Source organism: Prosopis cineraria, unplaced genomic scaffold (genome assembly GCF_029017545.1).
Source record: "Prosopis cineraria cultivar Desert tree isolate PC_DT_omini unplaced genomic scaffold, ASM2901754v1 PC720, whole genome shotgun sequence".
Classification (NCBI taxonomy): Eukaryota; Viridiplantae; Streptophyta; class Magnoliopsida; order Fabales; family Fabaceae; genus Prosopis; species Prosopis cineraria.
The window spans coordinates 18,247-43,311 of record NW_026556045.1 but is presented as its reverse complement, the minus strand read 5'-3'; the positions used below and the strand labels follow the sequence as shown (position 1 = coordinate 43,311).

The 25,065-nt window shown below is 30.4% G+C and overlaps 1 protein-coding gene, 1 non-coding gene and 1 pseudogene across 2 annotated transcripts; 2 read left to right on the top strand and 1 right to left on the bottom strand.

Annotated features, from left to right (window-relative positions):
* The first annotated feature begins 2,138 nt into the window (after positions 1–2,138).
* LOC129298129 (protein TIC 20-v, chloroplastic-like) lies at positions 2,139–3,007 on the top strand (annotated as a pseudogene).
* Positions 3,008–13,161: 10,154 nt separating this feature from the next.
* Positions 13,162–14,842, top strand: LOC129298131 (fasciclin-like arabinogalactan protein 1). Its single transcript, XM_054936538.1, is given in 2 exon segments — positions 13,162–13,395; positions 13,397–14,842. Coding segments are annotated over 2 exon segments (1,242 nt in total). The 5' UTR covers positions 13,162–13,281; the 3' UTR covers positions 14,525–14,842.
* Positions 14,843–17,289: 2,447 nt separating this feature from the next.
* On the bottom strand, positions 17,290–17,485 carry LOC129298132 (U2 spliceosomal RNA). Its single transcript, XR_008590309.1, has one exon. It is a non-coding gene; the product is annotated as a U2 spliceosomal RNA (small nuclear RNA).
* Between the last annotated feature and the right edge of the window lie 7,580 nt (positions 17,486–25,065).

Sequence of the window (25,065 nt, the reverse complement as noted above, 5' to 3'; positions counted from 1 at the left end):
AAATTATAGGGATTAAAAAACATTAAAAAAATAAGAACTTAAAATACAAAGGCCACCTATCTTTTTAAAATTATAATGACTGAAAATATTGATAAAACTTATAAAGACTAAAAAAATTGAAAAAACTATAGAAATCAATTATTATATTTTTTTCAAGGTTTAAAGATATGTGAATTCAGAAATGCAGGCCAAAAAAAGCAGAATAAATAAAGTTATATTGCCATAATAAATGTATAGTTTAATTAAAACATTATTCATTTAAAAAGAAAAGTAGATTTAAGTACATTACATTTAAAATATTTTGATAATGAAAAGTCACAAAAATTGATATTTATTCAACAATAGTTGAAAATTGAAATTTTATTTTTAGATTTTGGAAATAACTTAAAATTTAATTATTTAAAATAAGGGGATAAGTTCAATCATTGACCCAAATAAAGTTAAATGCAATTATTTATATTTTTGAGTTATTAGTAAAATTATAATTTTATACAAATTTTTTTAAAAATATAATTTATAATTTTTGCTACTTTTTAAAAAAGACATTAGGCCCAACCAACTAAAATAATTCAAAATTAGGTTTCAAAAATTAAATTTTAAAAATTTAGAAATTCTTCTTTTAGTTTTGTAAATTTTACTGTGATAAATTTGTAATTTATTTTAAAAAATTTAATATGATTGAATAATAAATAAATTAAATTTTCCTGTTAAAATTTGAAATACAAGTTGTAAATTTATCATAACAAAATTAAAAAATAAATTTATAAATTTTTAGAGTTTGAAACTTAAAGACTTAGTTTCAATTAATTAATTTCTTAGACCTCTGTCATTTTTTCTCAACTCTAGCCTGTCTATTCTTAAAGCACAGTATTGGAAAACGGTTTTAAGTGGTCCGCTAAATGGGTTAAGTTGAATGGTAACCATTGAACAAAAAATTTTGCCAGACAAAACTAAAAGCTAGAAGAAAGATGATCGAGGGATCAGGGACTCGTGATCGGAGGCGGGGAAAGTAGAAGAAAGAATGTGCAAGTCAAGCCCATGATATGCACGCATGAGCCTCCCTATGTAGTAATGACAGGGCTAAGATATTCTCACCATTTACATCACCATCTTATGTAAAAAGGATGCAGATTTCTCTGCTGAGAGAGCTACAAATAACCCCAACATGGAAAATATTAAAAAGGATTATAAACTAAGCAAAATAAAAATTAAAAACGACTATAAATTAAACCTAGATTGTGTACTTGTTAAAGTATAATATTGAAAAACAGTTTAACTAGTATGATAAGAAGAAGAAAAAATACCAGTTAAATGGGTCGAGTTCAATGACGAACCATTGAACCAATTATTTGATTGATTAATAAACTTTGGAGTGCAAAACCAAGCACAGTATAAATTAAAAGGACTATAAGCCAATTAACTTGTATAATTTGTTAAAGCATAGTATTGCAAACAGTTTAACTAGTTTTAACTAGTCTGGTAAGAAAGAAGATGAAAAAACTGATTAAATGGGTCGATTTGAATGGCCAACCATAGAGCCAATGATTTTTTAATCAATTTAATAAAATATTTTGTTAATGATTATTTGATTATAATTTCAAACACCAATCCTTCAGCTAATTCCTTACATATTCAATGACGGGTTGAATTTCATGAGTGTGGGTATTTTATTATGTTTTTTTTTATTTTTCATTATTAGAGAAACCATTTACTTTTAATTTGTATTTTTTATAAATAAATCAACATTTCAATAAATATTTTATACAATCTTTTTAAGTCACTCCTCATAATTTACATTAATAAAAAATAATTAGTATACCTATGTGATTAATTTAAGACATTTTAGTCTAAGTTTTTATTTTTAAATATAATTATTATAATTAAGTAATTTTTTTTAACTGTATGATATATTTTTTTTCCCTTGTATGTAACAATAAGGAGTACTTGAGCCTGGAACATCTGAATCTGAGGTCTGAAGAGTGATGGTCGTGGCTCACTTTAAGACGGAAAAAGCATCATGAAAAATCTTCTTCATTGACTTACTGCCAAAATGATAAAAATAGAGAAAATCACTTTATCTTTGTCCCAATTTTCCAATTTTCTCCTGCCCCCTCCATACTTTCTTCGATGGCCAGGTCTAGCTTCCTTTCCCCATGGCATCCATCAACCTCTCTCCCAAACCACAATCCGCCTTCCTGTTTTCCCGTGTACATCCCTCTCTTCTCACTCTAAACAATCTTCCGGACAAATTCAGGAATCCCTGTAAGTTCAGAAGACTCATAATCGCCAAATCCAATGGCGGCGATGACTCAGTTGACGTTCCCGACCGTTTGATTTCAGCCCTTTGTTATTTCTATCCTTTATTTGACGGTATTCAATATGGCAAGTACGTCATCACTCGGTTTTATCCTGTTCAAGCTATCGTACAGCCTCTGGTTCCCGCAATAAGAGTGTTCAAGAGCTTCCCTTTCAATGGTTTCTGGTATTCCTGACTCTTACTTTGTTGTTGTGAGAAACCCTAATTTTTAGCAGATTTGTGAGGTTCAATACGATGCAAGCCATCGTCCTTGATGTGCTGTTGATATTCCCTGACCTCTTGGAGAGAAGCTTCAATCCAAGAGGTGGCCTGGGCTTGGATTTGATGATGAGTTTGGATAGCACTGTGTTTTTGTTCCTGTTGGTGTGCTTGATTTATGGTTCTTCTTCTTGCTTGCTGGGTCAAGCCCCTAGATTGCCCATTGTTGCTGAAGCTGCTGAGAGGCAAGTTCTTTGAATGCCCATTTCCTTTACTTGTATAGCTATTTTCCATTTTCAACTAGAGCCTAGCTGTTAGAAAACACAGCTTTCTCATTTGCAAGCAACTCAAGTTATGTAAGACAGCTTTAATTTCTTATTTAATCATTGTATTCTTGGAATACTTTCAAAACCGGAAAATTGTTAATCTGACTACATATTTGAATTGGTGTTCATTTGACACAATGGAAGACTGAGAAAGGTTGCTTCTTTATTTTCATTGAATTTAATCTTTTGTATATCTGTTTCGACTGAATGGACAGGGTGGTTGGCTTTGGGCCATCTTTCATAACTCTGGGCATTGAAATATAGGAAACTAACTTGATTGCAAAACATGATATCTCATTGCCTTCGGAACAAGGTATTTACTTTACTGCATTCATTGGGCTAAATATCTGCCGTTAGCAAGAAACCAAAGTGTTGTTCATTCATTCGTTTGTTTTATTTTAAAAGGGATAGTTTAAGTTGGGGAGCTGTATGTCAAGCTGAACTGACAAATTTGCTAACCTTGTTTCTTGATTGTCATGCTGTGTTAGCAAGTAGAGTAAATAGATACTAGTGCCATGACCGTGATAGGGAGAAGCTGAGATGTATAGAATTAGAAAGCTGCTTTACCTGTGCCATTGTATTTTAAAACATTTCACAATTCATTGTTGCCCCCTCGAAAAAATCATTTCTTGCATATATCAACAGCAGTCTTTAATTTAAAACAAAACAAAACAAGGAAGAAGTTATGTTCTTTGTTTATCTATATAAAATACATAAACAACAACCTTGAAGATGACAGTAGTCAATGCTGTTGCTCTCTGTTGTTGTTTTCTTTTAGATGAGTTATACTGCCTCTAAGTTCGTTATAATATGGACTGTCAGTGGTATTATCTGTTACTGCAGCAATGAAATGCTGTGTTGTGTAGGTTTATTTGAAATCTTATTGGGTAAGAGAGAAAATTATATTAAGTGGCCGTGAAAAGCTTAAAATGAATTTCTGATGGCCATTAACCACGTTAACTTTTAACACCTCCCTTGGTTTGGTAACATGTCTGTTTGTATCACGGATGATATATACCACAGTTATGCCTTCAGCTGTTGTTTTGGTTCAAATATTTTCTTTTCTTTTCTTGTATTTTTATGAAAACTCTAGTCAAGAAATTAAATTTACTATGTTTGATATATATGTTTCTCAACGAGGTTTCCTGAGAATTCCAAGTTCCCCTGGCATTCATTATTTGCCCACTCTTTTTTAGGTAACTTAATCCCACTCATGCTCCCGGGATTTCTTGATTCCCAGGTTCCTTCCTCTTTGCTTTTTTGTTGGTCATCCTATCTCCTCATCTTTCCTTCAAGTCTCAAACTAGTGTCATCTATATTTTCCACCGGATCTTTCCAACATCATCTTGCCTTTTCGTCTGGGATTCATCTGAGCTTCCCGTGTTGAGGTTACAAGTAATTGTGTGGCCAGAGCATATCAACATAAGCAAAAGAGAAATCAAGATAATCAATTCATCATTGTTGTTCTGGCTTATCATCCAAGCTTAAGTCTTTCCCATTCAATTAGATAAATTAGACAAGCTTTCTTCTCCTCTGTGACGCCAAACAGTTAACAGCCCTCTGTATCCATGGTTGCTGAAGATAGAATTAGTGCTGGAAGGACAGGAATAGATGCACTGACGGTTCGAATGATTGAGCAATGCAAAATGATTGTTAACGATTACAAGAGAAGCCATGAAGTTGGAGCAGTTCAGCTAAGCTGCGAAAACTGTTTAGTTGAGAAGTTGTCTAGCAACGAAGTTTAGGATTATCAAATAAAGCATTGATAAAATATATGGATACCCAATGCCTGGGTCTAGATTGCCTGGGTGACTATTCTTTGTGGTAAACTAAAAATATTTAGGCCAAGCCACACTTGAAGCCTTAACTGTTTTCTCCTCTCTTCTATCTCGTTTTGTATGGCTTAAGGGAAATTTTGGACGCGGAGATTGGTCATAATGAAGTGAGTCCTGAGTTGAAATTGCTGGCAAGAAAATGTCTTGAAGCATGCATGACAAGAATGAGCGCGCAATTACATCTATTTCTTGAGAGTTTTTTAAACACAGGTAACTTGGGCTCAAGGTGTTCAACAAACGTTAAATTTTGCATCTGAAGCTGTCAGAACCAATGTAACTTCTGTTCCGTAAAAATCTTGGCTCATGCATAGATGCAAAGGGCAGTCTTTTTACCAGCATGCTGCAGAAAAATGACGACCTTGAGTTATCAGTTTGACTTGGATTAGCTTTAATGCTTTATCATGGAATCTAAGGCATAAAAGGATATCACATGCTAGTTATCAGTTTCATTTTTTGTCCATTCCATCTCTGTTATTGAACTAATTACTTCTAGCATGGCTATTGTCAGGCTAGCCGTAAAATGCCTTTTCTTCGTCAGTGACCTCCTTAGAATCTATCTTATTCCAAAATTTGGTTCCAGATGTCTCTTTTGTGAGTAGTGGAAAGCTCTCCGAGATGATGTTGATAATACAAACCCTAATCATTGGATGCAGTTGCATGCCTGGCATGGTACGGAGATTACAATTACTCAGGTTCACGGCATCGTTCACAGATGGCTTCAGTTTTCCTTCTAACGGGGCCAGGGGCGAAACCCGAAACTCCCCCCCCCCCTCCTTTCCAAATCCCAACCCCAAAAACAAAAACCAAAAAACCCCTACACCAGCTTCGTCTGCATGTGGTGTGAGTGGGTTGAGTGGCCCCCCTCCTTTTGTTTGGAAAACAAATTCTCCTCTCTATCTCCACTTCTTACAAATAAATTGTACATACGTATATAATTATAATTTTGTACTTCTATGTTAGAAGATATAAACTGTAACACCGTATATATTGATTCATAAAAATATTTTTTTATTTGATGCATGATGAAAAATACTTTCTTATCATCAAAAAGAGCAGAACTTAATGTTTACTCTCTGTTAAAAAATATAAAATATTTTAAAAATATTTTATTTAAGGAGAGATGTTAAAATTTATATGAGGCAATATGGGTTTTTTCAATGTGCAAGTAATGCAGTTTTTCTAAAAGTACTCTTAATTAAGGGTAGAATTAATAAAGTTATCTAATAAAAAAATTTCATTAAATAAAGGTAAATATGTAAAGAGTGTATTTCCTTCGTCTCTATGTATAGGTATTTTTTAAAAATTTATTTTATCTTTAAATATAAAGGGTGGCAATGATATTTTTAAGTAATTAGATAATTTTATTATTTTTTAAAAAAATAAAATAACTCATTAATTGTATATTTTTTCTACTACTATCATGATATTAATTATAATATTATTTGGGGTAAAACAAAAAAATCATTGTGTTTTTGTGTGAGTTCAACTAAATAACAAATATTTATTCATATGTGAGATTTAGTTAAAAATATCTTTATATAAGGATGGGGGGAGTGTAATTTTAAAGATAAATAATTAACTCATTAAAAATGTCTTATAATAATAAATGAAAAGTATTATGAGTAAAATGCACTAATATCTCCTCTATTTTATTTTAGTTATATATACATTTTTTTTATTTTAAAAATTTGTATGAATCTCTCATAAAATCAATAGTTAGAAAACGCAAACCTTCCAAGTACTTCTCTTTAAACATGGATGTTTTTTAAAAATTATTTAAATTGCCTAGAAGAACTTTAATTCATGTACTTTTTACTTTTTATAATGGAAAAATTAACAATAAAATCCTTTTAGATTGTATAAATGAAATTTTGATATATTAAAATGCTATAATTTTTTTGAAGTCCCTGAAGATTTTTCTGTTATTAAAAATTAATGTAAAAATTAAATTATTCTTGATTGAAATAAAAATTTCAAGATTTATAACAGATATTTCACGCCCTTGATTCACAAGTTTTATTTTAAAATTTATAATTTTTTTTAAATCACAAAAATTTAATGGCAATTCACAAGTTCGTATTTGAAATCTTGATATTCTTCAAGTTTTATCAAGTTTTGCAAATATCAATTGCCATTTATAAATTTTATTTTAATATTCACAACTTTTTTTATAAAATCGCGAGTATTCAATAGCAATTCGCAAGTTCGTAAGTAGTTGATATGAGACTTGAGATTTTTATTTGAATCAAGGACAATTTAATCTTTTAAATTAATTTCTTTATGACAGAATAATTTTAAAGACTTCAAATAAATTATGGCATTTTAAGGGATTAAAATGTCATTTAGATAATTCAAAATGATTTTAATGTTATTTTTTCTTTTATAATTCTTATCTTGTGATTTTTTTCATATTATAAAAATTTTAATAAAATTTTTATTCTACATTTTAAACTAAATTATCATTATAAATAGTAACTTTAATTTAAATTTGGCCTCCCTAAACTTCCTATCTTGGTTCTGCCATTGTATGGGGCAATTTAAAAGGATGAATTTGAATATGAAAATAAGGGAGGTTTTTCCTCATCCTACAACAAGTAAAATTGCATGTCTGATGAGTAGATTAAATCAACTTACTTAATAATGACTTAGTTATAGTCTTTGAGTTTTATCAACGCTTAAAAATTATTAAAATATATTTTTTAAAAAAATTAAAATAACCATTATGATCGGAACATTTTTCAAGTGTGCCATGACTTTTAAAATTGTGAGATTTGGTGTTTTTGAATATCATGTGATAAAATATATAACAACCGTTCAATTAAATTAAATGATTATTATTATGCTGTATGAAACATCCACTAAGTAAATAGATTTGTGTCACCCGCTTTGTCTAACTCTAAATGAAATTGCACGATGAGATCACAAGAGGCTAGGGAATAATTCAAGGAGGATTCAAGATTCACCAAAAACCCATGTGTGGTTGCACAGTACTTCACAAGAAGCTTATCTTAAAAGTTTAGTTGCAATCAAGAAAGTTTTTTTCCCTTTAAATAATAAAATAAATAAATAGAAATGGATGGAAAATCGCATAAATAATCTACAAACGGTGTCTTCATTATTTCTTTATTTTTTTTTGGATAAAAAAGGACGATATTGTTATAAATGTCTTCATTATTTCTAGCAACAAATATCTAAAAGTCTCACTCGAGTTTTAAAGTAAGTAAAATCAACATTTGTTAAGGGTAGTGTTGAAGAATGTATCAATGGGCCTGTTTGGATACCCATTTAGAATCAATTTTGGGTTCAAAATCATGGTTTTAAAAATTTTTATCCAAACACCCCAATTTTTTCAAACTCCATTTGGTTTTCAAAATTCCATTTGGAATAAGCTAAAATTTGTTCCATTTTGAAAAATCAATATCATAATCAATTTTTGAAAATTTATCCAAACACCATCACATTCTAATAATCAATTTTTTTCTTAATCAATTTTTTCCAATTAAAATCCAAACACACCCAATAAAGTTTTAGAAGTCTTGTCATGATAAGCTAATAAAATTTAGTTGGGTTAGATCGAATAAGTGTTAAGCTCTTTCCAAAATAATTTTTTCACACAATTATTTAACTCAAATTTGAGATGTTATTTCACCGGCCAAAAAAAAAAGGGGGCTCGAGATCTTATTGCCCCGGGGAAAGATATTATGATTTGTACACGAATGGTCATTTTGATCTTTTCGGTTAAAATTATAATTTGAAAATTATATTGCTTTGTCATTGGCACGTGCACAAGAATTTATAGGCCAACGTCTATTCTATATTTCTACTCTTTCCGGTAATTGCTGCGAATTCTATTTTCGACAACCAACCCTCCCTATTTTATTATTGACCCTTTCTTGTCTCCATCATCAACCAATTGTCTTCTTTCTTTTCTTTTTTCCTTTTAAAATTTCTCCCTCAATTGAAACAAAAGCCACGGCTATACATTTTCCAACTAACATCACATGATCGGTGATAAAAATAAGTACTGCCGTTGTTTTTTAATTCGTCACTTCTTTTAATTTTATATTTATTTTATTTCGTGGGTCATACGATTTGTGACCAGATGTAACATGAAGAGGCATTTTAATTTGCATAAATATTTGCCGGTGGTTGTCGGCAAAATTTATTCTTTCCATCTTTGTAATTTTTATTTATGAATCTTAGTTTAAGAATAGAGAAGTTGGTTAAATAAATTAATAATTAAGTAAAGCTAACAGAATAATTGATGCAAAGTTTTGTAACGTTCGTTCTAACTCCTATCCATGCCCTTAAAATTTTAACATATTTACTTTTAAGTTTTAATATTTTACCCTCTAATTCTTGAGCTTTAAGATTTTGCACTCCCTCACTCACTCAAGGATCTTGGCTTGCCACTGGTCGAGCCAAGGGAATTTAAATTTGATGAGAGGTTTAGATCTATTCATTTAATAAGTCTTTTGTAAGATATGATAATAAAATTTTGATTGAATCGAGCATTTGTAATAACTTTTTTTACATAATACTAAAAAAAAATAATCAAATTTTAATCATTTTTTAGGGCGGTAGCATATGTTAGAAATTATAAAGTACTGAAATTTCAAATTGTTTTACATATTAGTATCAGTAACTAATACTTTTTGACACATATTCATAAAATATTGAAAATTTTTAAAATTAAAAGATTAATTGTTGATACACATTTAATACTTTTAAATTACAAGTCAATATTTCAAAGTTGATGCTTCAATATTTTTAAGAAATCTAATTTTGCTAAATATTGCCACATTAATCTTTTGTTATTTCTAATATATTGATGTAATTTGCTTTTAAAGTTGACAATTAAATTTTCTTAACCATAAAACATATGAATATAATCTTTTAACATGTAAACTTTAAGTAGAGAATTATCTGTAGCAAAAACTTTTCACACACATATGTGTGCATACACATATTAAATACATATCTTATCAATTCACATATTATATATGTGTATCATAGGTTAGAAGTGCCTTGATTGTAATGTTTGTTTTAAATTTTTGAACAAAAAATGTATTTTTAATTTTCAGGTATTGAATAAATATAATATGTATAATTGATATATTAATTGATTAAGTATATTTAAGCCAATCACCAAATTTAAATCCAAGTAAGGTTGGCATGAATTAAGAATTAAACTAAATTGGTGTAATGTGATAAAAACAGTATGTTTAATGGCTCGGTGAACATATTTTGACTGCAACGGAGTATTGTATCGTTGAATTCTTATAAATAAATTATATGGTTGAAGATGAATTGGACGCTAATAAAAAATTTACAGAAGCTAAGGCCAAAAAAAAAAAAAAACCATTACAGGAGCATGTTACGTATCACATTTTATGGACGAGTGAACGGTAGTTGAACACTGTGCCAGAGTTGTCGCCTGTCGGTGGAAGATTTTAACGGACCGTTGTTAATGCCCCGTTTCCATCATCCACGTGTCACCGGCGTTGACCGTTCAACCTTCCTGGTCTGTAGCCACATTACATTGTCTCGCCTTCTTTGCCGCGTTGTCTCATTATTCCAATTCCATTCAAAGATTCTTTTATAATGTTTTAATTCTTTTTATAAATTATTTTATTAACCTCGTTAATATTAATATAAAAAAATATAAAAAATAAAAATAATATCATATTATTTTTTATAAAAGATATTTTTAAAAATATTTTTTAAATATTATTTAAAAAATTACATCGTGATTTATAAATGAGATTAAATAAATTTTTTAAAATATATGTTGGAGGAGTGCTCCTTTTCATTCTTTTTATAAATTATTTTTAATTAATTCATTAAAATTAAGATAAGGTAGTTAAAATAATATCTTTAATTTTATACTTACTTTACAAAAAGTAATTTCACATGTGAATTGTTTTAATTAAAATATTATACTTTTTAAAAAATTTTCTTGGAAGGTAGTTTTAAAATTACATATCAAATATTAAAAAAATTAAGAAAAAATAACTTATAAGAATGATCAACAAAATCTTATAAAATGTGACTTATAAAAATGAACGAATGGGGTGTATTGTTTTGAAAAATGATAATAAGTTTCAAAATAAAAAAATTATGATAACTAGATTCCAATAATTTTTAAAAAAATAAATTGTAAATATTAATTGGTGTCAATGCCAATTACAAATTACAAGTTATATTTAGAGTTTGATTATCTTGTTTACAATTAAAACTATTAAATTTGTAATTGTTTAAATTAATATTTTTAACCTAACTATTATAAATGGATTGTTTTGAGACTTTTATGTCACTTTATCATATTTTTTATTATATGTGCCTATATTATTCGTATTCAATGATCTTAAAACTGCTAATAGCTTCTAAAAATTAAATACAGAAAACAATAGTATTATGAAAAATGTTAGAATTTTTTTTTGAAATATGTAAATGATGATGAAATCTCACAAAATGTAATAATTCTTTTCAAATCACTTGAGATTTTTCTGATATTACTATCATTTATGAAATAATTATAATGTCTTTAATTTTTTTAAAAGAACCAGTGATTATTTTAATTTAAATAATGATTACTTTTTTAAAAAATGACTAAAAATGGATAGTAAATGAAAAGTTTGAATTTACAAATTTTTAATCACTGAAGTTCATGTGTTGTGAATATCAGTAAGTACTTTAGTTTAAATAATGATTTTTTTTTTCTGGTAATGACTAAAATAGGATAATTAATTACAACTTTCTCTTTGTAAAAATTTTAATTACTAAAATCAAGGTGTTATAAATATTAGTGACTATTTTAATTTAAGTAATGATTACTTTTTTAAGCGATGACTAATATTGGATGATGAATAATAAGATCTGTTTTGCCCATTTCTCTGTTTATTTTAAATTGAGAGCATTATAGTCATTTCACAAAAGATATTGATGTTATAAAAGTTTTCAAGAGACTCAAGAAGAATTATTACATTTATAAAAAATATTTACATATTTCAATAGGATTTTTCTATTATTTTAACTAGTATTATTTATGAGTAATGAAGACATACAATTTTTAATTACATTCTCTTACTTGTATATTAGTAGCAATGATCTAAGAATTGGACTAAACTAATTGATTCAATAAAGAATTAGTCCAGTGTTTAGTGTGGACACGAGAAGATTTGAGAGATCAAAGAACTACTTTAAAACTATTTGAACCAACCTTAATCCAATAAAATCAATCATTAGATTGGTTGAACGGGCCACTTGAAATTTTTATTCTAAAAAATTTCAATTCATATCTCAAGTCAAAATTTATATTTATCTATACAAAATAAGCATGGAAAAGAAAAAAAAAATCATGCAAAAATATGCATATATGTATTTTGAAACTATAAGCCATTCATCATAAAAAATATATTAATTTATTTATAATCAATTTGAATGATTCAATTATAATACAGTCCAGTCATTAAATTATGAATGAATACTTTGATTGGTTAGATGAATAGACAATGATCAGTCAATTTTTGTTAATATTGCTAATAGCCACTTATAAGGAAAATTCATATTCCTCATGCTCTGGAGTAACGTTTAACTCAAGTTTGAGCTTAATTACATCCACATGCACTCCATTTTTAATTTTCCAGGTCCTCCTACCAAAGCCAATTTTCTTTAACTGGCCCATAACTGATAGCTAGGATAAAACTTTTTACAACCACCCGCACCCGATCATCCCCCATTACAGAGCCCCACCTTAAAATGCCCTTTTCACTTTCCAGCGCGGGGTAATCCGATTCCAATTCTATGCTTGTGCCATCGTCAATCGTGCACGCTATAAACTTTAACCCTTTTTAATATTGGCTTAAATTAATTAAAATCAAAAAATAAAATTAAAAGCAGCTCAATGCCCTCTCTAGTTTCATCTGTAGAGCAAAATTTTTTTTTATCTTATTTATGAGTGATTTTATTAAATTTTTTATAAATTTTTTATTTATGCTCCATTAAATGTTAGAGGGTGAAACTATATCATTAAAATATGTATATTTAATAAAGATAAATTAAAAATATTAAATTGTTAAATAAATTTAATAAATTTTAAAAATAAAATATGTTAAAAATAATTTATAAATACGTATATATAAAAGTAAAGTATCCTTTCCGAAAATGTTTCTTTATTCTTTACTGGTCACGCAGGTTGTTCAAGGATCAAGAGATGCTATGCTGCAACGAGCAAGTCATGTGATCAGCTTCCAACCGCCATCGTTACTCTAATCCCAAATCTTCTTCGATCCTTCTGGAACACTGTGCCTTAGATTTTTCTATTCTTTTTATATTTATTTTTTATGTCGCAATTAAATAGTGTTTCTTACGCCACACATTTTTTTATATATATATGACCAGCTCATTTTAATGCTTCACTAGACAACAAGAGTGGGTAATCGGTAATAATCTCTAAATCTAAGCCCTTTTCCGTGGTCCCTCACTACTAAACGCCCTGTCCTTCTAGCTTTCTCTCTCTTCTCCACTGTACTACTGTGAGCGTGCTTTCTTCTTCCCCTTTCTTGCAGTTCACTGGTTTCTCACTCTGCCGTGCTCTTCCAGAATGCTGCTCCGGCCGGTGAATTACGCAGGGACTCTGGTCCTCGTCGTGGTGCTGATCGTTTCTGTAACCGCCGTTTACGCGCACAACATCACGCGCATTCTGGCCAAGCATCCGGAGTTTTTCTACGTTTAACCATTACTTAACCCTCACACACTTGGCTCCGGAGATCAACGGCAAGACCACCATCACCGTCTGCGCCGTTGATAATGCCGCGATGAACGAGCTGCTTGCTAAACACCTCTCAATTTACACAATTAAGAATATTCTCTCCCTGCATGTTCTTCTTGATTACTTTGGGGCCAAGAAGCTCCACCAGATCACCAACGGCACTGCATTGGCCGCCACGATGTTTCAAGCCACGGGGACTGCTCCTGGATCCTCTGGATTCGTAAACATTACGGATCTCAAAGGCGGCAAGGTCGGGTTCGGCGCGGAGAACAACGGCGGCACTCTGTCAGCGCATTTTGTCAAATCTGTGGAGGAGATTCCGTACAATATCTCTATAATTCAGATTAGCAATGTTCTTCCGTCTGGAGCAGCGGAAGCGCCTACACCAGCACCCAGTCAACAAAATATCACGGCTATTATGTCCAAGCATGGATGTAAAGTTTTCGCCGACACGCTTTTGGCCTCCGATGCTGAACAGACCTATGTGGACAATTTGGACGGCGGATTAACGGTTTTCTGTCCGATGGATGATGTGTTCAAATCGTTCTTGCCGAAGTTCAAAAACTTGACAGCGTCAGGAAAGACAGCGTTACTCTTGTACCACGGCGTACCGGTGTACCAGTCACTTTCGATGTTGAAGTCCAACAATGGACTCCAAAACACGTTGGCTACCGACGGAGCTAACAAGTACGACTTCACGGTGCAGAACGACGGCGAAGAGGTAACGCTGAAGACCAAGGTTACGACGGCGAAAATCACCGGTACTCTAATCGACGAGCAGCCTCTGGCAATATACACAATCAACAAGGTTTTGCTGCCCCCGGAGCTGTTCAAGGCGGAGGCTCCCACCCCATCTCCAGCACCGGCACCCGAGCCTGCTGCGGCCGACGCACCGGCATCACCGAAGAGTAAGAAGAAGAAGGCAGCACCAGCACCGGCAGATTCGGACGCACCGGCAGATTCGCCAGATGACGCTGCTGATCAGACGGCAGACGACAATGGTGCCGTCAGATTTGACGGCGCAACTCACATTTTCTTCATAGTAGCTTCGATTTTCGGGTTTCTACTTGTGTAGGATCTGGAACAATATTTGACCCTACAGAAAACTTGGTATCCTGGTATGTTTGTTTTCATCTTCCGCCTACTTTTGTTAGCTCTAGGGTTTTATTTAGAAAATAAAGTAAAAGGCCTCCTTTGGTTTGGGTAAATTACTTGTTGTCTTTTTCTTTTTTTTTTCCTCAAGTGTGTTTTTTGATTTAACTGTTTATAATTTGTAATTTTGGTGGTGAGCTAGCCAGAAGAAAATATATACCTGCCTGGGTGTATTGTAATTTGTAACTTGAACTTTGCTTCTTCTTCTTCTTTTTAATTATTGATTGCGAGCTGGTGATTAGCTGATTGGTAGTGTGGTTTTATATTTAGGCATTATCTTTTTTAAACATTTTCTGGTGTTTAGATTTGAAGGTTCGAATATTGTTAATGAAAAAAAAAAAATATACGAGGGAGAACTACTAGCTTCAACACAATTATCATACACGGCCTGAAATTGCTCGATCTCAAATCTCAATTCATCATATCTAACGTTTGTTTTATTTGCCAATGTATCTAGCTTTTGTTTAGGAAAATAACAATCTGATACTTATGATTAAAGTCAATGTAGGTAAAACCTTAGAGGTGATAAAAATTCACAAGAGATTAGAAAGAGAAGTATTGGTTTGGCTAAAAAGAAGTTAAGTTTTGGCAATAATTTTTATTTATATTCATAATTTTTAATTTGGGTTAAAATATAAATTTGCACCAAACATTTTTTAAAAAAGACAAAATCGATATCCTAACTTTTTAAATGACATAATAATGCCGTTCTCAAGAAGTAGTACAATTTTGTTGCGGACTAACAGAACCAAACATTTGACCGTGTTCTAGTTGACCTTATTGTGCTTACGTGTCATTACCACCTGGCATAGTTTTAAAATTAAAAATAGAAAGAAAAAGGAAAAATCAGATCCGCCGAGCCATTCGCCCATTCCCCTCCTCCTCGCTCTTCGACTTCTCCTGCCATGGCAGGGCAGTGATCCCTCCATGGAATTGATGAGCAGCAACCCGAATTTTCAAGAGGAACCAAAACTCAGATTCAATCTTATTCTGCAAGGGAGAGGGAAAAAACGCAACCTTGAGGACGCAATGTCAAGAAATCTAGAAATCTCATTTAAAAAACTGTACATGATCTAAACTGACATGGAGAAACGCAATCAATTAATCAAACTTAAAGCGCCCATCTTTTCGAATGCTAATTGATGAATCACAATAGATTCTAGTCGAGATTTTTAATGAAATTTAATCCGTCACCAGTTTGCAGAACAAACTCAAAATTTAAAGAAAGACAGAGAACAATCAATCACTAGCTTAAGGAGCATATTCAAAATTCAAAGAGCAAAGAACAAGCTCACATATTCATAAACTAATTTAGAACTCAAAATCACTGCTGCAAGCTCAGTCGCTTGAAAATATAGAGAAGATGACAGGGTTACAAATTTCTAGATCGCTACTGCAGAACACATTGTTATGGCCAAGGGCAAGAATGAAAGTGTCTGATTTTAAATCCAACAAGATGCTGGAGTTCCAAAGAGTTCGGCCCATCGGATCTCTGCAAGTGAAAAGGGACGATGACCATGGCAGCAAAAAGGGAAACGGAGGGTTTACAGAGGTAATCTCACGGTCTCGGTGAATCGGATCTCGGCAAGTGAATGGGGAAGAAGAAGCTTAGGCGAAAACTGCACCTGAGCGCGAGATATCGGAGCTTCGCTTCTCTCCCTGAGTTGGTGTTCAACGTCGTCGTTTCCTTCAATGACCTGATCGTTTTCTTTCCTTCGCTTCTCTTGGAGCTCGCACCAGTATCGGCGACGAGGAGGGGCTCTACGGCCAGGACCTGATTCAGAGGGGATGACAGACGCATGCGGCCAGGATTTTTTTGGGGGGGGGGGTGGGGGAGAATAAGGAAGACGGAGAACGATGGCACACGTGGCATGTATCAAAATTTTCCTGCACACGTGATATCAGCGTGCGGGCCTGCTTAGACAAAATTGACACCGTTATTCAGGTGACGTTGTCCGATTTTTAAAAACATTAGGATTACATTTTTTTTTGCCACTATTTTTTTTTAAATGTTAAAATTTCAATTGTGCCTTTTTTCTTTCTTTTTAAGGTTCGGATGGATACGTACTTTAATTATTATGATTTTTAATTACTCATATGAATATAAATTATAAATATTTAGTAGCCACGGTCATTTTATTTTATCCTTCTACTTATCCAAAAGCTGTCCCGCTACCTTGATTTTTGGACAAATGCATAAGAGTTTCTCAATCATAAACTTGGCACGGACTCGGGTAACTAGCCAGCTTTCACCAACACTTACGTTGAAATAAGTCAACAACATAATGTACCCGAATCCGTTCCGTATTTTAAATGGTATACATGCTTCATGACATGTATTGGAGATCTGGATCTCTTCATACTATTTTTCCGATGCATCTCTTCACATCCAATATTTAGTAATTCATTTCATTTTAGTGACATTATCTATTTAATTATTCATTTCATTTAATGATGTAATATACTTATTTTAATATCATAATTAGCAATTTTGTACTGTTAATCTGGGATTGTATATGGTGGGAGGGTATAGAAAGAATTCAAATTCTACTTATTACATATTCTCAATATTAAAACATATAACATGCATTCTATCAATACTTCAGCTATTCTGGCAAAAAATGACACAAAAACTTCATCTTGATTTTATCACCCAAGGTAAAAACCAAAAACCTTAAACTTGGAATGGTGGGGTGCGCCAGGCCCACGCAGTAGTGCAAAGCACGGGCGACACTTGAGGGCCCTAATAGCAAGCTATTGTTGTGGGCACTCCCCCTGAAAAAATTAATTTAATATCATGTGGACTTATAGCCCACGTATCAGATATTAAACTGATAAGAACAGATACTACACTTGATCTTAGCCAAAAGGCCGAGAAAGGTATGCCTTGTATTGTTATTCCGTTGTGCTTTTATATTAGCTTCATGCTTCTCTGCACTTTCCACTCCACGATGTGGGACTTCGAGTTCCAAACCTCACTGAATTCCCGCTCCTTTCCTTGGTCTGTCTGTCAATCTTAAACCTCATTTCCAGCAAAAACTTGAAGATGTAGTCGTTTTATGAGTAACGTTGGTCCTATTATGAACTTGTTTTGGCTGACGACATGAGAATTATACTGTGAAAGGTAAATCTAAATAAAACTAGCATTCAAAATTATCAAGGAAAACTAAAAATTGTCAACATAAAATATTAGAAATATACGAAGTCATACTCACAGGTTAGGAATGAAGTGATTCAACTTATTTATGACTTTTTGTATGTACATAAGCTAATTCTAGTTAATATCAAACACTTCAAATGCAATTGCTGGCAACTAGGGGTGTTCAAATGTTCAGTTTGGCGTCCACCTTGAATTTGAGCAAGAATCAGCCAAACCAACCTGATATTTTATTTGGAAAAGTCATGGACTGATTGATGAATGGTGATGAATATTCACTTCATTTCATGGGTTTCTCGGCAAGCATATTTTTTTTGGTTTGTTTCTCATATATATTTTTTATTGGAGGCAATTATGTTTGAGACATTGTTGGGAATTAAATATGAACACTTAATGGGGATTCAAATCCTGATTTATTATGTTGTGAGTGACTAACCCTTTTCGTTATACCCGATTAAGTTTTTTTATTGATTGTAATGCACTCCAACTTTCATTAGATATACCAAAAGGACGGGGCACCTAGCGCACAACCATGCTGAATTTTATTAAAGTTAACTTTATTACGTGGGTCAGTCCACAGCTTGTCTGTCCAAGGCCAAACGGCCCAAAAAAAATCCCTAGGAAGGCTCAATTAATAGCTTAAACAGGTCCATCGGGTAGATCGGCCCACTTTTGAATGGGAGTAGTCAACGCCTAGCTCTACATTATAAAAGAAATATTGACACAAATTCTTATAATTGAGTTTTTTTTAAAAAAAATGATAGGTTATATGGATTAGAAAAAATATAAGTTGGATTGGATTTGATTCAACTCATTTTTATATGGATTGGAAAAAATATCAACCTAACCCAACCTTTAAGAGTTGAAAGATTAAATGGATTAATCTATCAACTCTTTTTTAATTTATTTTTATAAAATTTTAAAATAATATATGTAAATGAAATGACAATGAGTTCCAATATGATATTCCTTCATGCCATGATTTATTCTAAATATATTAAAATATTAACTCATAATGTTTATATAAAATATATGAATTAAACTAGCCAAGTCATGCCTATCACTTTATCAAAAGTCTTGAATCTATTATATTTTTCTTTTTTTTATTTTTTAAAAATAATATGAATTAAACAGGCCAATCCAAACCTATTAAGATTGACTCATATAGTTCACAGGTTATCTTGTCCGAGTCAAAAAAAATTTATTTTTATTTGAATTAATTTTTTTTCTAGTCTTGACTCTTATGATCAGTTATTTTGGCCAATCAATATAACTCAATTCATATTCTTGGCTGTAGCATTTTCATTAAAGTAATCAATTATTATTTGTAACTCACACTTATATTCCAATGGAGGGTTTGGACCTCTACTTCACACCTACAGGGAGGTGACATTCCCATTAGAGTAGCTTACATTGACAATTTAAATAGGAGGGATTATTTTTCTAGTTGATTCATACGTTATGAGAAGTTGAGAACAATAGGATGTGCCACTGATCATCCCAAGATCTGACGCTGGTGATAGATTTTTTTTTTTTTCCTTGGCTAGAAACAAGATTATGTTAGATCAACATAAATCCACGAAACGAAAAGTTGAGGAAGGCCAAAGCTCAAAACTCATAAAACTCTAATCTTGAAAGCAAAAGACAACACAACCATCACAAATCGTATGAATCAACCAGAAAAGTACTTCCCCATATTCAAATTGTCAATGGTAAGTTATAGTCATGGGAATTCCATCTCCTTGCAGGTGTGAGGTACATGTCCAATCCTACACTGGCTTAAGCCCAAAACACACGTAACCCTAATCCTAAAAGCAAAAAATATCACAATCACCACAAAACTTAACCCGAAAGGGAAACAAGAAACCTGCCACACCATCATTGACATAAGAACCTTGATAAACACGTCACACAGGAGGAATGGGGGTTTCTTGAACCACTCCATGGGTCTCATCCTTTTCAAAAACAAAACTGCTATAAGATATATTTAACTACCTCAACAAAACTATGAAGGGGTGGTTAAATTATTAATTTTATTTAAAAATATAATAAATATCCAATCTTAACTTTATAAATGAAAATTTTTGAATTTATATTACATTATTTCTCATGATTAATACGTTTAAACAGGGGTAATATTAAAAAAATATAATTAGTAACCCATCAGGTTCTTTATATTAAGGAACAAAAAAGTTCTTATAGAAAGTACCTACAATAAGGACCAAAGGGAGTAATAAAATGGGAAAATGACAATAGTTTTTTAAATTATATAAATGATAATCCGATCCCTCAAAATGTCATAATTTTATTAAAGTTTTTAGGAATTTCTATGGTAATAAATTTTAAAATAAAAATATTATTTTACCTTTATTAAAAATAACAAGTCTTAATCTCAACTTTTGTTTAAAAAATAACAATTTTTATTCTGTAAAATGTAAGACTTGAATAAAAAATCACAACTTATCAAGTGTAATTTTTGTTATTGAAAAATAAGTCTCAATCACAATTTTTACTCGAAGAATAATGATTTTTGTTCTATGAATTATAAAAGTTAAACAAGAAATCATAATTTATTAAGTGTAATTTTTTTATTTGAAAAACATGTTTTCAAAATAATAAGCTTCAATAACAATTTTTTTTAAGAAATAACAACTTTTATTCAAAGATCGTAAAAATTAAAAAAATTATAATTTATCAATAATGGTAAAATGGTCTTGATGGATTAAATTACTATTTATATAATTCAGGCAGATTTTACAATAATTTTCCCCAATAAAATCACTTTTTAACAATTTTTCTTCAATTCTTATGAAAAATCAATTGTCTCATATATTTTTAATTCCAAAATCTGACGCCAGTGACAAAATCATCCATCATAGTTTGTGCCGTGCTCGAAGAATTAAATAAATAATCCAACTATATTTTATTCTCTCATATTAAATTATAAAATATTTTTAAATAAAATCATACATATTAATAAAATTTATTAAATGTATTTTATAACCTTACTTTTTCAAGAAAAATTATAAACTTTAAAAAATATCCTTAATTTAATACTTCATTTATGAATATTAAAGAGAAAAAATATATGAAAATAGTAGTATTGACAAAGCATCATTAATAAAATATTATTTTTATTAAAGTATTTTATATTGTGGAATGCCAAATCTCTTTCAAAAATATTTTATAATTTGGGTTAGAGGTGATATTTAAGTAGTGTTCATTAAATAAATGATCTGATAAACTTCGTTGGACATTGAAGAATTCAAATTAGTGGTGGGAAAATATATGATTTGATTGGGATTGAGGTTGAATAAAAATAACCCGAGATAGAAACTGTTGAATGGACTGGATCATCAACACAAGCACTAGTTTTGTTTATTGTATCCAAAATTTAATTGCCAAAGCTGTACAATACATTGAAGATACTCAAGAAGATGGTTGATGGTATGAAAACTGAGGAATTTGCTTCATTTATGCAACAATGTTCACACTTGGTGGGTTTAATGCAACTGGCAAGACTTATGACAGCTCTTACACTACAAAAAAATAGCGGATTAGTGGCGGAATAAATTTCTGTCACTAATTCTGTCGTTAATTTAGTGATAAAATGTTATGTCACTAATTCATTGAAAATAATTTATCGACAAAAAATTTCATAATTAATGGTCAGGATATCTTATTTCGATTTAGTAACGGAATTTGTGATGAAAAATTCCTTCACAAAGCTTTCTATCATAATTTCATCACTAATTCCATCATAAATTATTTTTAATTTAATTTTATTATTTATCATATATATTTATATATAATTTATTATTATGCTATAAATAAATAATTCAAAAATTATAATTTAAAATAATTTATTATTTTAAATTATTTGTATATTATTAATAATAATTTAAATTGTATCCTTAATTATTCTTATTAAAAAATAAAATAAAATAATTATAAAATAAAAATTTAAGATATTATATATTATACAGATACAAATTATAATATCATATGTAATGATAATAAAATATTTTTCAATTTAATATAATAGAAATAATTATGATATATAAATTAATTTTTTCATATTAATAAATAAATATAATGTTAAAAAAATAAGTAAATTTAAATACTATATTTAGTAATAATTTAAATAATATATTTATTAATATATGTGTGTGTGGTTAAGTATTATATATTTAATTTATCAATTAAGACTGAAGATTCCTTTCAGTTCACTTGGTAACAAGGTAGACGCAAATGCATGTGGGAGTATGAGGTTGTAAATTTGAACTTAGTTAAGGCACAATTAAAGGTAATAATATTTGACAAGGCAGTGATGTGACAATGAGGTGGCATTGGTCCACTGAGTGATTAGGTGGTGCTAAGGTGGCATTAGTCCACTGAGTGATTTGGCAATGATATTTTAGTCTATCTAATAAATTAGCGACGGAATTAGCAACGAAATAAGTCCATTAGAAAATTAGCGACAAAATGTATTCCATCACAAAGTTAGAATAACTTATCCTTATTTAGTGATAGAAAGTTTCCATCGCTATTCCGTCAAAAATTAGCGATAGAATGAAATTCCATAAAAATTAACGACAAAATGAAATTCCGTCACTAATTAGTGATGGAATTGGAAATTCCATTGCTAACAAATTAGTGACGGTGTTTTTATCGACGAAAATATTACATCGCTAATTTATTTAGTAATGAAATTTTTATTGACTAGCGATAGAATTTTCTGTTGCTAATCAGTTGTTTTTTTTGTAGTGTTATATCATTTGTAGAGCTGTGGATTTTCTTTGTACAATACAAAATGAAGATGGTGGGTGGGAAGAGAGTTATCTTTCATGCTCTATAGAAAGGTTAAATTTTATCACTTTGAATCCATTCAGTTCCATTTTATATTATATGTGTTTGTTTAATCATGTTCTCTGATTCAAATGCTTTAGTTGATTAATGTTGCAGAAATTTGTTCCACTTGAAGGAAGCCGATCACACGTTGTACAAGTAGCTTGAGCTATGATATTTGGTCTAATTCATGATGAACAAGTAAGTCAAGACAATTTCATTTTAAACCTAGATAAATCGTATGATCTTAATGCTGAAGATATGTGCTAAGCATCAAACTCAATCCATTTAAAATTAATATGTTTGTCGGGTAGAAGGAGAGAGACCTAACTTCTGTTGATTGTGGAAAAAAGTTTCTCATCAATTCTCAATTAGAAGATGGTGATTGACCGCAAGAAGTGAGTTTTGATTTCTTTAACTCACTTTCTCTTATGTTTAATTATTTTGTGATTATTATTTAATGATTTTGAGATTTCATGATATCTTAATGGATTTCTATTCATGAAAAATAGCAGTTCTTTAAGAACTTTATGATAGTTTTATGTGTATTTTCATATTATATTATCCAATGCATAGAACTAAGTTTCCAGTGTGGGCTCTTTCGGAATCAACTTCAATCACTCTCTGTCTCTTTAATCAATATAAGCTCCTCCTGCTTCATATTGCAAGAGATTCGTGCTACCTTGTGTGTTAAAGCTTTTATAATTATATCGAATTAGTATGTTTATTTATCGATGAATAACGTCTGTACAAATTGTCTATAGACTAAGTAAAGCGCATATCAAGTGAAAGTGTGAGAAAAATTTAGGCTAAAGTATATATTTAATCCTTTAATTTTATACAATGTTTTATTTTAGTCTTTTAACTTTATAAAGTATCTTTTTAGTCTTTTAATCTTAACATTGTTAGTTTTATCCCAACACATTTTTACATTGAATTTTTAAATATTGACAAAACATTCTTAAATGTTGACATATTAAATTAAATTTTTTTAAAATAATAATGATTGATGCAAAAAATAATCATTTGAAGCTAACAATTTTAGAGTTAAATGACTAAAAAGATATTAAAGCCATTAATTGAGGTCAAGCTTGAACTCGTCTTAAAAAAGTTAAGTTTGAATTTAGATATATGAGCTTTTTTAAGGCTTTATTTGGTTTAAGAGGAGAAAGAAGAAGGGGAGGGGATGGAGGGGAATAAAAGGGGGGGAGGGGAGGGGAGGGGAGGGGAGGGAAGGGAAGAGGAGGGGGAGAGGGGCTCCTCCCAACCAAACAATACCTAAGAGTATATAATACTTTAAATTTAATTTGAATAAGTTCGATCTGAATTAAGCTCGACCCAATAAGCTGACTGTTATGATTTTTGACTCTCTATATATATAGAGTTGGTAATTTTGGCCAAGTTCGATGGGTCAGATTGAACTTGGCTGAAAAAAGTTAGGGTTGGACTTGCTATATGAGCGTTTTTAAGAATGTAGAATACTTTAAACTTGATCCGAATAAGTTCGACCTGAATTGAGCCTAGTCCGTTCAAATTACCGACTCTAAAAGATACTTTATAAAATTAAAGGATCAAATTGAAACTTCATATAAAGTTAATGTATTAAAAGTATACTTAGTCAAAAAACTTAATATATTTAGTTTTATATATTTAAAATATTTTTTAATTAAATCAAGACATGTGAATTTTTTATAAATTATTTATTTTATTATAAATTTTTGTTATTAGTGTTATTAGGGAAGAGTGACAAAGAGGTCTCAAAAGGACCAATTAATTTAAGTTAGGTCTCAAGTGCTAAACTTTAAAAATTTATAACTCAATTTTTAAATTTTGCAACTGTATTGTGCTAAGTTTGCAATTTATTTTCAAATTTTAACATGGTTAAAAAATAAAAAAAATTATTTTTTTGTTAAAATTTGAAATACAAGTTGCAAGTTCATTATAATTGAATTACAAAATTAAAAAATTGAGTTGCAAATTTCTGAAATTTGATACTTGAGAATTAACTTAAATTAATTAATTCTTTTAAGACTTTTCTATCATTCTCTCTATTATTAGCACATTAAAATATACTTGTCTTAATGAATGGATAAAAATATATTAAATATATAAGATTGAGCATCTAAGTTTCACTCTATTAGTTATCAAATTTTTGTTATTAGTATTATTATCACAAAAATCATTTGTTTTATCAACTATTATTTTCTTCTCTGATAATGATCAATGAATGTCAATTGTAACGTGTAGGAAATTTTTTTAATTATGACTTTAGTTGTATTATATTGAACTAAATTTTAGAGATCAAGTTATAACCAAGTCAATTAATTAAAAAAATTAAAAGATAAATTTTACCTTGATAATTAGAAAATGATAAATTTATGCCTAGAAAATAAAGACAAGATTTTTGAAAATTTAGGAGTGTGGCTGATTCACATTAATATACAAAAATTTTATTATTG